Source organism: Drosophila serrata, unplaced genomic scaffold (genome assembly GCF_035046125.1).
Source record: "Drosophila serrata isolate PLE 108 unplaced genomic scaffold, ASM3504612v1 contig_8, whole genome shotgun sequence".
Lineage (NCBI taxonomy): Eukaryota > Metazoa > Arthropoda > Insecta > Diptera > Drosophilidae > Drosophila > Drosophila serrata.
In genome coordinates this window covers 150,110-161,624 of record NW_028256906.1, presented here as the reverse complement: position 1 = coordinate 161,624, position 11,515 = coordinate 150,110, and the positions used below count along the sequence as shown (strand labels likewise).

At 52.6% G+C, this 11,515-nt stretch overlaps 2 protein-coding genes and 1 pseudogene across 3 annotated transcripts; 2 read left to right on the top strand and 1 right to left on the bottom strand.

Moving 5' to 3' along the window:
• Positions 1-937: 937 nt before the first annotated feature.
• LOC147645122 (polyhomeotic-proximal chromatin protein-like) lies at positions 938-2,865 on the top strand. The gene is made up of 2 exons (XM_086826247.1): positions 938-1,145; positions 1,218-2,865. The coding sequence occupies exons 1-2, from the start codon at positions 1,010-1,012 to the stop codon at positions 1,250-1,252; spliced, it is 171 nt and encodes a 56-aa protein (XP_086682373.1). The 5' UTR covers positions 938-1,009; the 3' UTR covers positions 1,253-2,865.
• Positions 1,283-2,865, top strand: LOC110184354 (uncharacterized). Its single transcript, XM_086826183.1, has 2 exons — positions 1,283-1,582; positions 1,648-2,865. Exons 1-2 carry the CDS (start codon positions 1,394-1,396, stop codon positions 1,900-1,902), a joined length of 444 nt encoding a protein of 147 aa, XP_086682309.1. The 5' UTR covers positions 1,283-1,393; the 3' UTR covers positions 1,903-2,865.
• A 28-nt stretch (positions 2,866-2,893) lies between these two features.
• LOC110184458 (uncharacterized) lies at positions 2,894-11,074 on the bottom strand (annotated as a pseudogene). The gene is made up of 17 exons (XR_015270528.1): positions 10,950-11,074; positions 10,439-10,869; positions 10,304-10,373; positions 9,898-10,216; positions 9,373-9,831; positions 9,049-9,095; positions 8,622-8,987; positions 8,430-8,568; positions 8,170-8,382; positions 7,733-8,084; positions 6,516-7,667; positions 6,189-6,354; positions 5,488-5,711; positions 5,254-5,418; positions 3,736-5,222; positions 3,381-3,668; positions 2,894-3,317 (listed from the first exon to the last, which is right to left on the bottom strand). The product of XR_015270528.1 is annotated as an uncharacterized LOC110184458 (transcript).
• Positions 11,075-11,515: the final 441 nt, after the last annotated feature.

Sequence of the window (11,515 nt, the reverse complement as noted above, 5' to 3'; positions counted from 1 at the left end):
TAAGGATGGCAGACTAGCTTATTTCAAGATAGATTTAAAGCTCTGCTACAATATTGGTAAAAGGACATCTCTAATTTTCACCTCGTGCAGTAAAATTATTTTATTTTATAATTAATTAAGTAAGAAAAGAAATACAGAAGCTATGGAACGGCCCCAAAAGATGGCCAAGGTTAGTGTGGAGGATGGAGTGAGCGGACAGCTTGAAAAGAAGTCCTAATTCATCACATCGTTTGTTTCGCTTTTATTAGGTGAACAACATGGCGCCAGCGGAGGTGCAGATAACGGCAAAGTAGCTGCTCCATGAGGCCAAGAAACGGGACTTGGAGATTCAGGACCAACAGCAGCAGCAAGTGACCGCTTAGCAAAAGCAGGCGGCGGCGCAGGCTCAGCAGCAACAGAGGGAACAGCAGCAGCAGCAGCAAGTGACCGCCCAGCAAAAGCAGGCGGCGGCGCAGGCTCAGCAGCAACAGAGGGAACAGCAGCAGCAGCAGCAACTGGTCAAATCCCAGGCGCAGGCCCAACAGCAGCAGGCGCTTGCCAACGCCATTCAACAGATTCTACAGGTGGTCCCAAACACCTTCATCACCTCGCATCAGCAGGCTCAGGCGCAGCAGCAACAGCAACGGAGGCGCTGAGGCGCTTCGAGGAGGGCCAAAGCGCGCATCATGTACAAATACGCGCTGGGCCACCTGCCCAAGGACCGAACCCAGGAGCTATTTAAGGCCTACACCATACACGACAAGAAGTACGGCAATCGGAATGGCATCGAGGAGCTGATACCGCACAAGCAGTTCACATTCAGCAAGCTGTGGCTGCTCTACGCCCAGTTCGAGATCCGCTACAAGGAGCTGCAGCGGGTTCGCAAGGCCCTTGGCCTGGCCATCGGTATGTGTCCGCGCGACAAGCTCGTTTTCGGCTACATCGACCTGTAGATCCAATTGCGCGAGTTCGAGCGCTGCCGGCTGCTGTACGAGCAGTTCCTGGAGTTCGGACCGGAGAACTGTATCACATGGATGAAGTTCGCACTACGGCTGGACTGCAGTCCTTCAGCTCGAACCAGGTCATCCTGAGGGGCCAGCCAGACGGAGCCTCGGGCATGTTTATCCGACAATCGGCCACGCAGACCCTGCAAACGCAGCAGAACTGTAAGACACTTTATACTAGTAATCATTTCCAACTGGTCCTAATTATGAATGCTCTTTGCGGTTTCCTCGGAGATTATCCAGTGAAATGTGACCCAGACGCCCTCTAAGGCTCGGACCCAATTGGACACACTTGCCCCGAAGCAGCAGCAACAGCAGAAGCAGTAGTTGGCGGTAGCCACTGCTCGGTTGCAGCAGCAGCAACAACTCAGCGGCATTACAATGCCCTGGAGACCCGATCCTGGCCCACAATGGCCCCAGGTGCGTCCGGTCAGCTTGGTGTCCACGCAACTGTCGGGGCGACCTGCCTTGTCCGATCTGAAGACCGAGAACGGCCAGTTGGTGGGTCAGAACAAGGTGGTGGGTCACATGGCCACAGTGCAGCAGCAACAGCAGGCGACGGCGAATCTCTAGCAAGTGGTCAACTTGGCGGGCAACAAGTGAATAATCTGAGACACCTCGGGCCAGATCATCGAGCTAACTGATTACCTTTGGATCATTACAGAAGGGTTGTGATGAGCACGACACGAGTGGACAAACAGCAGCAGCAACAGCAAAAGCAATTGCAGTTGATTCAGAAGCAGCAGTATCGGCAGCAGCAAATGTTCCAGCAGCCCTCCAGATGCAGCAGAAGTTGGCACCTCACGCCCAACAGCAGAAGCAGCAACAACAAGTCACCCAACAGCAGCAGCAGCAACAACAAGTCACCCAGCAGCAGCAGCAGCAAGTGACCGCCCAGCAACAGCAGGCGGTGGCGTAGGCTCAGCAGCAACAGAGGGAACAGCAGCAGCAAGTGGTCCAATCCCAGGTGCAGGCCCAACAGTTGCAGGCGCTTGCCAACGCCACTCAGCAGATCCTTCAGGTGGCCTCAAACACCTTCATCACCTCGCACCAGCAACAGATGTAGCAACTACATAATCAATTGATCCAGCAGCAACAGGTTCAGGCGCTTGTTCAGGCGCAGTCCCAGGCGCAGCAGTGGGAGCAACAACAGAACATCATCCAGCAGATCCGCTACAAGGAGCTGCAGCGGGTTCGTAAGGCCATTGGTCTGGCCATCGGTATGTGTCCGCGCGTATGTGTCTTTTGCTGCCGGGTGCTGTACTAGAAGTTCCTAAAGTACGGACCAGAGAACTGTGTTACATGGATGAAGTTCGCCGAGCTGGAGAACTTCCAGGACAACACGGAGCGGAGCAGCACCGCTGTGGCGGCGGCACTCTTTTCTTACGTGTTTATATATAAAATGAACAACAATTAATTTTATGGTCCCGTTCCTGACAACAGCCTATTTGCACATATCAATATACGCGGATATCGATAGCACAAAATCAAAATTCCTTTGTACGATAACGAGCCTTTAGTGCTGTAACATGAGCTGGCCATACTAGAAAAAACTTGTGGCAAATGAGCTGGTCACACTACAAAAAAGCTTTAAATATAAAGCTGACAGACTAGCTTGTTTCAAGCTAGATTTAAAGCTCTGCTACAATATAGCTAAAGGGACAGCTCTAATTTGAAGCTTTTGCACTAAAATTAATCAGCTTTCTGCGGTTTCTGTTCGCCTGGTACTTCAGATCCAGAAATTGGCGATTTTGTACTGAAACTGAGCGAAGTAAATTCTTGTTTTTGCCGAGAACAACAACAATAAACAACTCTTTGACAATAATCATTTTGAATTTACCACAACAAAAGAAATAAAATATATATTCATTCAACTGCCAAATTTAAGTAAACTATTAGTAGCCGCCATATGGGAATGACTAATTACATTTATTCATTGTCTTATTAAACAAAACAAAGTAAGCCAGTCTTATGTCCTGGAACTTGTCCTCCAGCTCAGCAAAGCGCACCGAGGCCGAGGCGTGGAGCTCCCGTATGACGGGCAAAAAGCGATCACCCTGCTGGGCGGGGCCAGAACTTCGATGGAACTCGATTACCCGTGCCACATCCGCCAGGCCGGTACGCAGCATCTGGATATCCTTGCCCATCTCTCTCAGCGACACCTTGGCAGCCTCACGGGCATGCAGAATGTCATCCTCCAGCTTCAGTGGATCCTTGAATTTACGCCCAGGCTGGTGCCCTTGGCGGCACTGGACTTGGTGTCGGCCAGGTGATTAAGTGAGATTAGTCGGAATCCGGAGACGTTGCCACGTGCCCCGCGGTTCATGTAGTTGCCTGTGGTATTTGGGAATGCACTTAAATAGTGAAAATAAACGAAAGAGTGAATGGACAGATTACCCAAAACCAGAACCAGCTCAAGGAGCTTGCGCAGACGTCGGGAACTGGTCATTTCGCGGTAAGCCTCCATTACACTGGTGATGCGGGGTATAAAATCGTTGACCGTCGGCATAAAGCGCTTTCTGTAGTGGAGTTTCTTCTGCTTTTGCTCGTATTGGGAAATCCTGCCAGGACAAAAGCACCAATATTTTAGTTCCGGGCCCGGCGTCCATCGATCACTGAGAGCACCTTCTGCTTTGCTTGCTTGCCGTCAGTTACACGCAGATCCTCATAGGAGCCATCGGTGGCCTGTGGAAGGAGAGGAGAACATTAAATAAGTGAAGATCTTTCAGAGGAATCTTTACTAGGCACGCACCGAATCCCAATTCTTCTGGTAAGCCGAAAAGAGTTTGTCTACGGACTCCAACTCCATGTTGTTATACATGCTTTCGTCAAGCGCGCTCCAGATGGTGCCCTGGGCGCTTGGGATCCAGCAGTTTGGACCGGTGGCGGCGGAATGGCCTTGAGCATGGACGAGGGTGGTGGGTGCGGTGGCGACACAGCTCCATTGCAGCCAGTCAGCTTAGCTGCGGAGTGGAAATGGTCCTGGTAATGAGCTTCTGCTGCGGCGGCTCTGGTGTCATGTGGAGGCAGTTGGGTCCAATGTAACGCTGCTCATGGCGGGTGACCACGGTCAACATGAGCGGATGCTCCGGCTTGGACTGTATGTTGATGTTGATCTGCGAGAATGCCGCGATGCCCAAGTCACCAGAATGCGGATCATCGAGGCTCTTCTCCTTGGCGCTGTTCTCGCTAGAGGCTAGCGAAAATGTGTTAAATAGGTCATCAATGGGCAGCAGGAGCGGAGTGGTCTGCAATATTGACGGGCTGTGACCAGCAGCCTCTGGTCTTCATCCAGCTCATCCTGATCCTGTGGTTGCTCTTGAGTGCATTCACCATAACCTAAAACGTAGGATGTCAAAGCTGCACATGGTTCCGTGCCAGCAATCGATAGTCAAAGCTGCAATTGGTTGCATGCCAGCAATCGATAGTCAATGCTGCACATGGCTCCATGTCAGCTGATCGTCAATGCTGCACATGCCACAATGCTGCCACAGCTTGCTGAATGTGAACTGCTTGTGTGGTATCAGCTCCAGGCAGGTTTTATATATCTGGCGCGTGCACTCCGCATCTTCAGCCTCCAGCTCCTCGTACAGCGCGTAGTTGATTCAAAGATAGATGTAGCGCCGCCAGAAGTTCTTCTCGTACGCCGGCGGCACATTCGAAATAGCCCGCTCGTACGTCTCGCGGATCTGGTCGCGCTCGCCCTCCTTATACTTATTTTATTATTATACGTACTTATTTTCGTGTATGGTGTAGGCCTTAAATAGATCCTGCGTTCGGTCCTTGGGCAGGTGGTCCAGCGCGTATTTGGACATGATGCGCGCTCTGGCCCTCCTCGAAGCGCCTCAGTGGCTTCTCCGTTTGGCAGGGCTTCGCCGGTGGAACTGCTGGCCTCCACGGATGCACTCACATTGGCTGGTGTTGAGGATTTCGGCGTCTCGCTTCTGTCCTGAGTTGGGAGGGATGCGGGCGTCACGAGCGAGCCAAGGGGCACAAGGGTGACCGTTTTCGAAGACGTCTCCTTAGTGAGCGTGCTGGCACTAGTGAGGGTCACCAATTGGCCTGGCGGTGGAGTGACTGCGGTGCTGGTCACAGAGGCTGTGACGGGTGGAGCGCTTGACAGGTGCACAGGTGCACTGTGACATTCATCATGGAGGTCATGGCCAGGATGGGATTCGTGGTGGGCGAAGGCGTCGTGGCTATGAGGGAGGGTGGTTCCTGCTGTTCCTGTTGTTGCGGCTATTCCGGCTGGTGTCGCGGTCGAAGACACCGTAAAGGCCACGCTGTTCAGTTGCAGCTGACCCGCGTTCTGCTGTTGCTCCTCAGGAGCCGTTCCGCCTGACACAACAATCTGCCGGATGATGTTCTGTTGTTGCTTCCATTGCTGTTGCTGCTGCGCCTGAGCCTGCGCCTGGACATGCGACTGCACTTGTTGCTGGATCAGTTGGTTATGTAGTTGCTACATCTGTTGCTGGTGCGAGGTGATGAAGGTGTTTGAGGCCACCAGAAGGATCTGATGAGTGGCGTTGGCAAGCGCCTGCTGCTGTTGGGCCTGCGCCTGGGATTTGACCAGTTGCTGCTGCTGCTGCTGTTCCCTCTGTTGCTGCTGAGCCTGCGCCGCCGCCTGCTTTTGCTGGGCGGTCACTTGCTGCTGCTGTTGGGCCTGAATCTCCAAGTCCCGTTCCTTGGCCTCATGGAGCAGCTGCTTTGCCGTTATCTGCACCTCCGCTGGAGCCATTTTGTTCACCAAATAAAAGCGAAACAAACAATGTGATGAATTAGGACTTCTTTTTAAGCTGTCCGCTCACTCCATCCTCCACACTCAACTTGGCCGTCTTTTGGGGCCGCTCCATAGCTTATGTATTTCTTTTCTTACTTAATTAATTATAAAATAAAATAATTTTACTGCACGAGGTGCAAATTAGAGATGTCCCTTTACCAATATTGTAGCAAAGCTTTAAATCTATCTTGAAATAAGCTAGTCTGTCATCCTTACATTTAAAGCTTTTTTGTAGTGTGACCAGCTTATTTTTCACAAGCGTTTTGTAGTATGGCCAGCTCATGTTTCACAACTTTAGGCTCGTTATCGTACAAAGGTATTTTGATTTTGTGTTGTCGTTGTCGGTGTATATCGATATATGAAAATAAGCCGTTTCTTTCAGGAACGGGACTGTAAAATTGAATGTTAGTTAATTTTATGTATACACACGTAAGAAAAGAGTGCCGCCGCCACAGCGGTGCTGCTCCGCTCCGTGTTGTCCTGGAAGTTCTCCAGCTCGGCGAACTTCATCCATGTGAAACAGTTCTCCGGTCCGAACTCCAGGAACTGCTCGTACAGCAGCCGGCAGCGCTCGAACTTGCGCAATTGGATCTACAGGTCGATGTAGCCGAAAACGAGCTTGTCGCGCGGACACATACCGATGGCCAGGCCAAGGGCCTTGCGAACCCGCTGCAGCTCATTGTAGCGGATCTCGAACTGGGCGTAGAGCAGCCACAGCTTGCTGAATGTGAACTGCTTGTGCGGTATCAGCTCCTCGATGCCATTCCGATTGCTGTACTTCTTGTCGTGTATGGTGTAGGCCTTAAATAGCTCCTGCGTTCGGTCCTTGGGCAGGTGGCCCAGCGCGTATTTGTACATGATGCGCGCTCTGGCCCTCCTCGAAGCGCCTCAGTGGCTTCTCCGTTGGGCAGGGCTTCGCCGGTGGAACTGCTGGCCTCCACGGATGCACTCACATTGGCTGGTGTTGAGGATTTCGGCGTCTCGCTTCTGTCCTGAGTTGGGAGGGATGCGGGCGTCACGAGCGAGCCAAGGGGCACAAGGGTGACCGTTTTCGAAGACGTCTCCTTAGTGAGCGTGCTGGCACTAGTGAGGGTCACCAATTGGCCTGGCGGTGGAGTGACTGCGGTGCTGGTCACAGAGGCTGTGACGGGTGGAGCGCTTGACAGGTGCACATGTGCACTGTGACATTCATCATGGAGGTCATGGCCAGGATGGGATTCGTGGTGGGGGAAGGCGTCGTGACTGTCAGGGAGGGTGGTTCCTTGTGTTGCTGTTGTTGCGGCTATTCCGGCTGGCGTCGTGGTCGAGGACCCCGTAAAGGCCACACTGTTCAGTTGCAGCTGACCCGCGTTCTGCTGTTGCTGCTCGGGAGTCCTTCCGCCTGAAACAACAATGTGCTGGATGATGTTCTGTTGTTGCTCCCGTTGCTGTTGCAGCTTCCCCTGAGCAAGCGCCTGGACATGTTGCTGCAGTTGCTGCTGGATCAGTTGCTTATGTAGTTGCTGCTGCTGTTCCTGGTGCGAGGTGATGAAGGTGTTTGAGGCCACCTGTAGAATCTGCTGAGTGGCGTTGGCAAGCGCCTGCAACTGTTGGGCCTGCGCCTGGGATTGGACCACTTGCTGCTGCTGTTCCCTCTGTTGCTGCTGAGCCTACGCCACCGCCTGCTGTTGCTGGGCGGTCACTTGCTGCTGCTGCTGCTGGGTGACTTGTTGTTGCTGCTGCTGCTGTTGGGTGACTTGTTGTTGCTGCTTCTGCTGTTGGGCGTGAGGTGCCAACTTCTGCTGCATCTGGAGGGCTGCTGGAACATTTGCTGCTGCCGATACTGCTGCTTCTGAATCAACTGCAATTGCTTTTGCTGTTGCTGCTGCTGTTTGTCCACTCGTGTCGTGCTCATCACAACCCTTCTGTAATGATCCAAAGGTAATCAGTTAGCTCGATGATCTGGCCCGAGGTGTCTCAGATTATTCACTTGTTGCCCGCCAAGTTGACCACTTGCTGGAGATTCGCCGTCGCCTGCTGTTGCTGCTGCACTGTGGCCATGTGACCCACCACCTTGTTCTGACCCACCAACTGGCCGTTCTCGGTCTTCAGATCGGACAAGGCAGGTCGCCCCGACAGTTGCGTGGACACCAAGCTGACCGGACGCACCTGGGGCCATTGTGGGCCAGGATCGGGTCTCCAGGGCATTGTAATGCCGCTGAGTTGTTGCTGCTGCTGCAACCGAGCAGTGGCTACCGCCAACTACTGCTTCTGCTGTTGCTGCTGCTTCGGGGCAAGTGTGTCCAATTGGGTCCGAGCCTTAGAGGGCGTCTGGGTCACATTTCACTGGATAATCTCCGAGGAAACCGCAAAGAGCATTCATAATTAGGACCAGTTGGAAATGATTACTAGTATAAAGTGTCTTACAGTTCTGCTGCGTTTGCAGGGTCTGCGTGGCCGATTGTCGGATAAACATGCCCGAGGCTCCGTCTGGCTGGCCCCTCAGGATGACCTGGTTCGAGCTGAAGGACTGCAGTCCAGCCGTAGTGCGAACTTCATCCATGTGATACAGTTCTCCGGTCCGAACTCCAGGAACTGCTCGTACAGCAGCCGGCAGCGCTCGAACTCGCGCAATTGGATCTACAGGTCGATGTAGCCGAAAACGAGCTTGTCGCGCGGACACATACCGATGGCCAGGCCAAGGGCCTTGCGAACCCGCTGCAGCTTCTTGTAGCGGATATCGAACTGGGCGTAGAGCAGCCACAGCTTGCTGAATGTGAATTGCTTGTGCGGTATCAGCTCCTCGATGCCATTCCTATTGCCGTACTTATAGCTCCTGGGTTCGGCCCTTGGGCAGGTGGCCCAGCGCCTATTTGTACATGATGCGCGCTCTGGCCCTCCTCGAAGCGCCTCAGTGGCTTCTCCGTTGGGCAGGGCTCCCGTTGCTGTTGCTGCTGCGCCTGAGCCTGCTGGTGCGAGGTGATGAAGGTGTTTGGGGCCACCTGTAGGATCTGATGAGTGGCGTTGGCAAGCGCCTGCTGCTGTTGGGCCTGCGCCTGGGATTTGACCAGTTGCTGCTGCTGCTGCTGTTCCCTCTGTTGCTGCTGAGCCTGCGCCGCCGCCTGCTTTTGCTGGGCGGTCACTTGCTGCTGCTGTTGGGCCTGAATCTCCAAGTCCCGTTCCTTGGCCTCATGGAGCAGCTGCTTTGCCGTTATCTGCACCTCCGCTGGAGCCATTTTGTTCACCTAATAAAAGCGAAACAAACGATGTGATGAATTAGGAATTCTTTTCAAGCTGTCCGCTCACTCCATCCTCCACACTCAACTTGGCCATCTTTTGGGGCCGCTCCATAGCTTATGTATTTCTTTTCTTATTTAATTAATTATAAAATAAAATAATTTTACTGCACGAGGTGCAAATTAGAGATGTCCTTTTACCAATATTGTAGCAGAGCTTTAAATCTATCTTGAAATAAGCTAGTCTGCTATCCTTACATTTAAAGCTTTTTGTAGTGTGACCAGCTTATTTTTTCACAAGCGTTTTGTAGTATGGCCAGCTCATATATGAAAATAAGCCGTTTCTTTCAGGAACGGGACCGTAAAATTGAATGTTAGTTAATTTTATATATACACGTAAGAAAGGAGGACCGCCGCAAAGCGGTGCTGCTCCGCTCCGTGTTGCCTTGGAAGTTCTCCAGCTCGGCAAACTTCATCCATGTGACACAGTACTCTGGTCCGAACTCCAGGAACTGCTCGTACAGCAGCCGGCAGCGCTCGAAGTCGCGCAGTTGGATCTCCAGGTCGATGTAGCCACAAAATACACATACGCGAGGATACATACCGATGGCCAGGTCAAGGGCCTTGCGAACCCGCTGCAGCTCCATGGAGCGGATCTCGAACTGGGCGTAGAGCAGCCACAGCTTGCTGAATGTGAACTGCTTGTGCGGTATCAGCTCGTCGATGCCATTCCGATTGCCGTACTTATTTTCGTGTATGGTGTAGGCCTTAAATAGATCCTGGGTTCGGTCCTTGGGCAGATGGTCCAGCGCGTATTTGGACATGATGCGCGCTCTGGCCCTCCTCGAAGCGCCTCAGTGGCTTCTCCGTTGGGCAGGGCTTCGCCAGTGGAACTGCTGGCCTCCGCGGATGCACTCACATTGGCTGGTGTTCAGGATTTCGGGAGTTGGAAGGGATGCGGGCGTCACGGGCGAGCCAATGGGCACAAGGGTGGCCGTCTTCGAAGGCGTCTCCTTAGTGAGCGTGCTGGCACTAGTGAGGGTCACCAATTGGCCTGGCGGTGGAGTGACTGCTGTGCTGGTCACATAGACTGTGACGGGTGGAGCGCTTGACAGGTGCCCCACTGTGACATTCATCATGGAGGTCATGGCCAGGATGGGATTCTTGGTGGGCGAGGGCGTCGTGGCTGTCAGGGAGGATGGTTCCTGCTGTTGTTGTTGCAGCTGTTGAGCCTGCGCCTGGGATTGGAACATTTGCTGCTGCAGATACTGCTTCTTCTGAATCAACTGCAATTGCTGCTGCTATTGTTGCTGCTGTTTGTCCACTCCCGCAGTGGATGCGTGGAGAGTCTGCCCGTTTTGGAGGGGAGTGCCCGTCATGTTCATTACAACCATTCTGTAATGATCCAAAGGTAATCAGTTAGCTCGATGATCTGGCCCAAGGTGTCTCAGATTACTCACTTGTTGCCCGCCAAGTTGACCACTTGCTGGAGATTCGCCGTCGCCTGCTGTTGCTGCTGCACTGTGGCCATGTGACCCACCATCTTGTTCTGACCCGCCAACTGGCCGTTCTCCGTCTTCAGGGCGGACAAGGCAGGTCGCCCCGGCTGCTGCTTGGTACGCATTTTGCCCTTCAGCAAGCTCGGGTTCTGGGCAGTTGCGTGGACACCGAGCTGGCCGAACGTACCTGGGTACCATTGTGGGGCAGGATCGGGGCTCCAAGGCATTGCAGAGCCGCTGATGTGAGTTGTTGCTCCTGCTGAAACTGAGCAGTGGCTACCGCCAACTGCTGCTTCTGCTGTTGCTGCTTCTTCGGGGCAAGTGCGTCCAGTTGGGTCCGAGCCTTAGGGGGCGTCTGGGTCACATTGCACTGGATAATCTCAGATCTGGTTGACGCGCGGCATTATGGTAACGGCGCCATATGTTGCGGACATGGTTCACCTGTTTGTTCTTCATCTCCATCTCAGTGTACCTTAGCCAGAGCTTCACTTTCCGGTGCTCGTTGTCCAGCGCCCTTTCCCAAGTAGAACGCGCCCGCTGGATGTCCTGCTGCTGCCCCTCCCACTGCGCATAATGGATCCAGTGGCTGACGACCATGCAGTTCTTGCGCAGATTGTCCTTAACTGTCTTTCTCTTGCACTGCTGTCCACAGCTCGTTTCTTACGTTTTAATATATAAAACTAACATTTAATTTTACGATCCCGTTCCTGACAGAAGAACAGCCGATATTCATTTATCGATATACACCGATAACGATAGCACAAAATCAAAAAAACCTTACTACAATAATTAGCCTAAAGTAGTAAAAAGGAGCTGGTCACACTACAAAAATATTGCATTTTTGGAATTGCATACTTTTGGGAGTGCATATATTTGCTAGCTGCTGCCTGCTTTTCGCCTGGTACTTCAAATCGAAAAATTGACGAATTTGAACTGAATTTGTTCAAATTGATGCCTCGCTGTAGCCTACAACAACAACAACTCTTTTATTGCAACAACATCGTTCCGTTGTCTTTTAAAATTTGAATGAAATTTGTC

Bases quoted from the DNA above. Each gene is read 5' to 3' on its own strand.
- LOC147645122 (XM_086826247.1), top strand. From the start codon at position 1,010: ATGGATGAAGTTCGCACTACGGCTGGACTGCAGTCCTTCAGCTCGAAC. The intron at 1,146-1,217 runs GTAAGACACTTT...GTTTCCTCGGAG, and splicing joins CCTGCAAACGCAGCAGAACT to ATTATCCAGTGAAATGTGAC.
- LOC110184354 (XM_086826183.1), top strand. From the start codon at position 1,394: ATGGCCCCAGGTGCGTCCGGTCAGCTTGGTGTCCACGCAACTGTCGGG. The intron at 1,583-1,647 runs GTGAATAATCTG...GGATCATTACAG, and splicing joins GTCAACTTGGCGGGCAACAA to AAGGGTTGTGATGAGCACGA.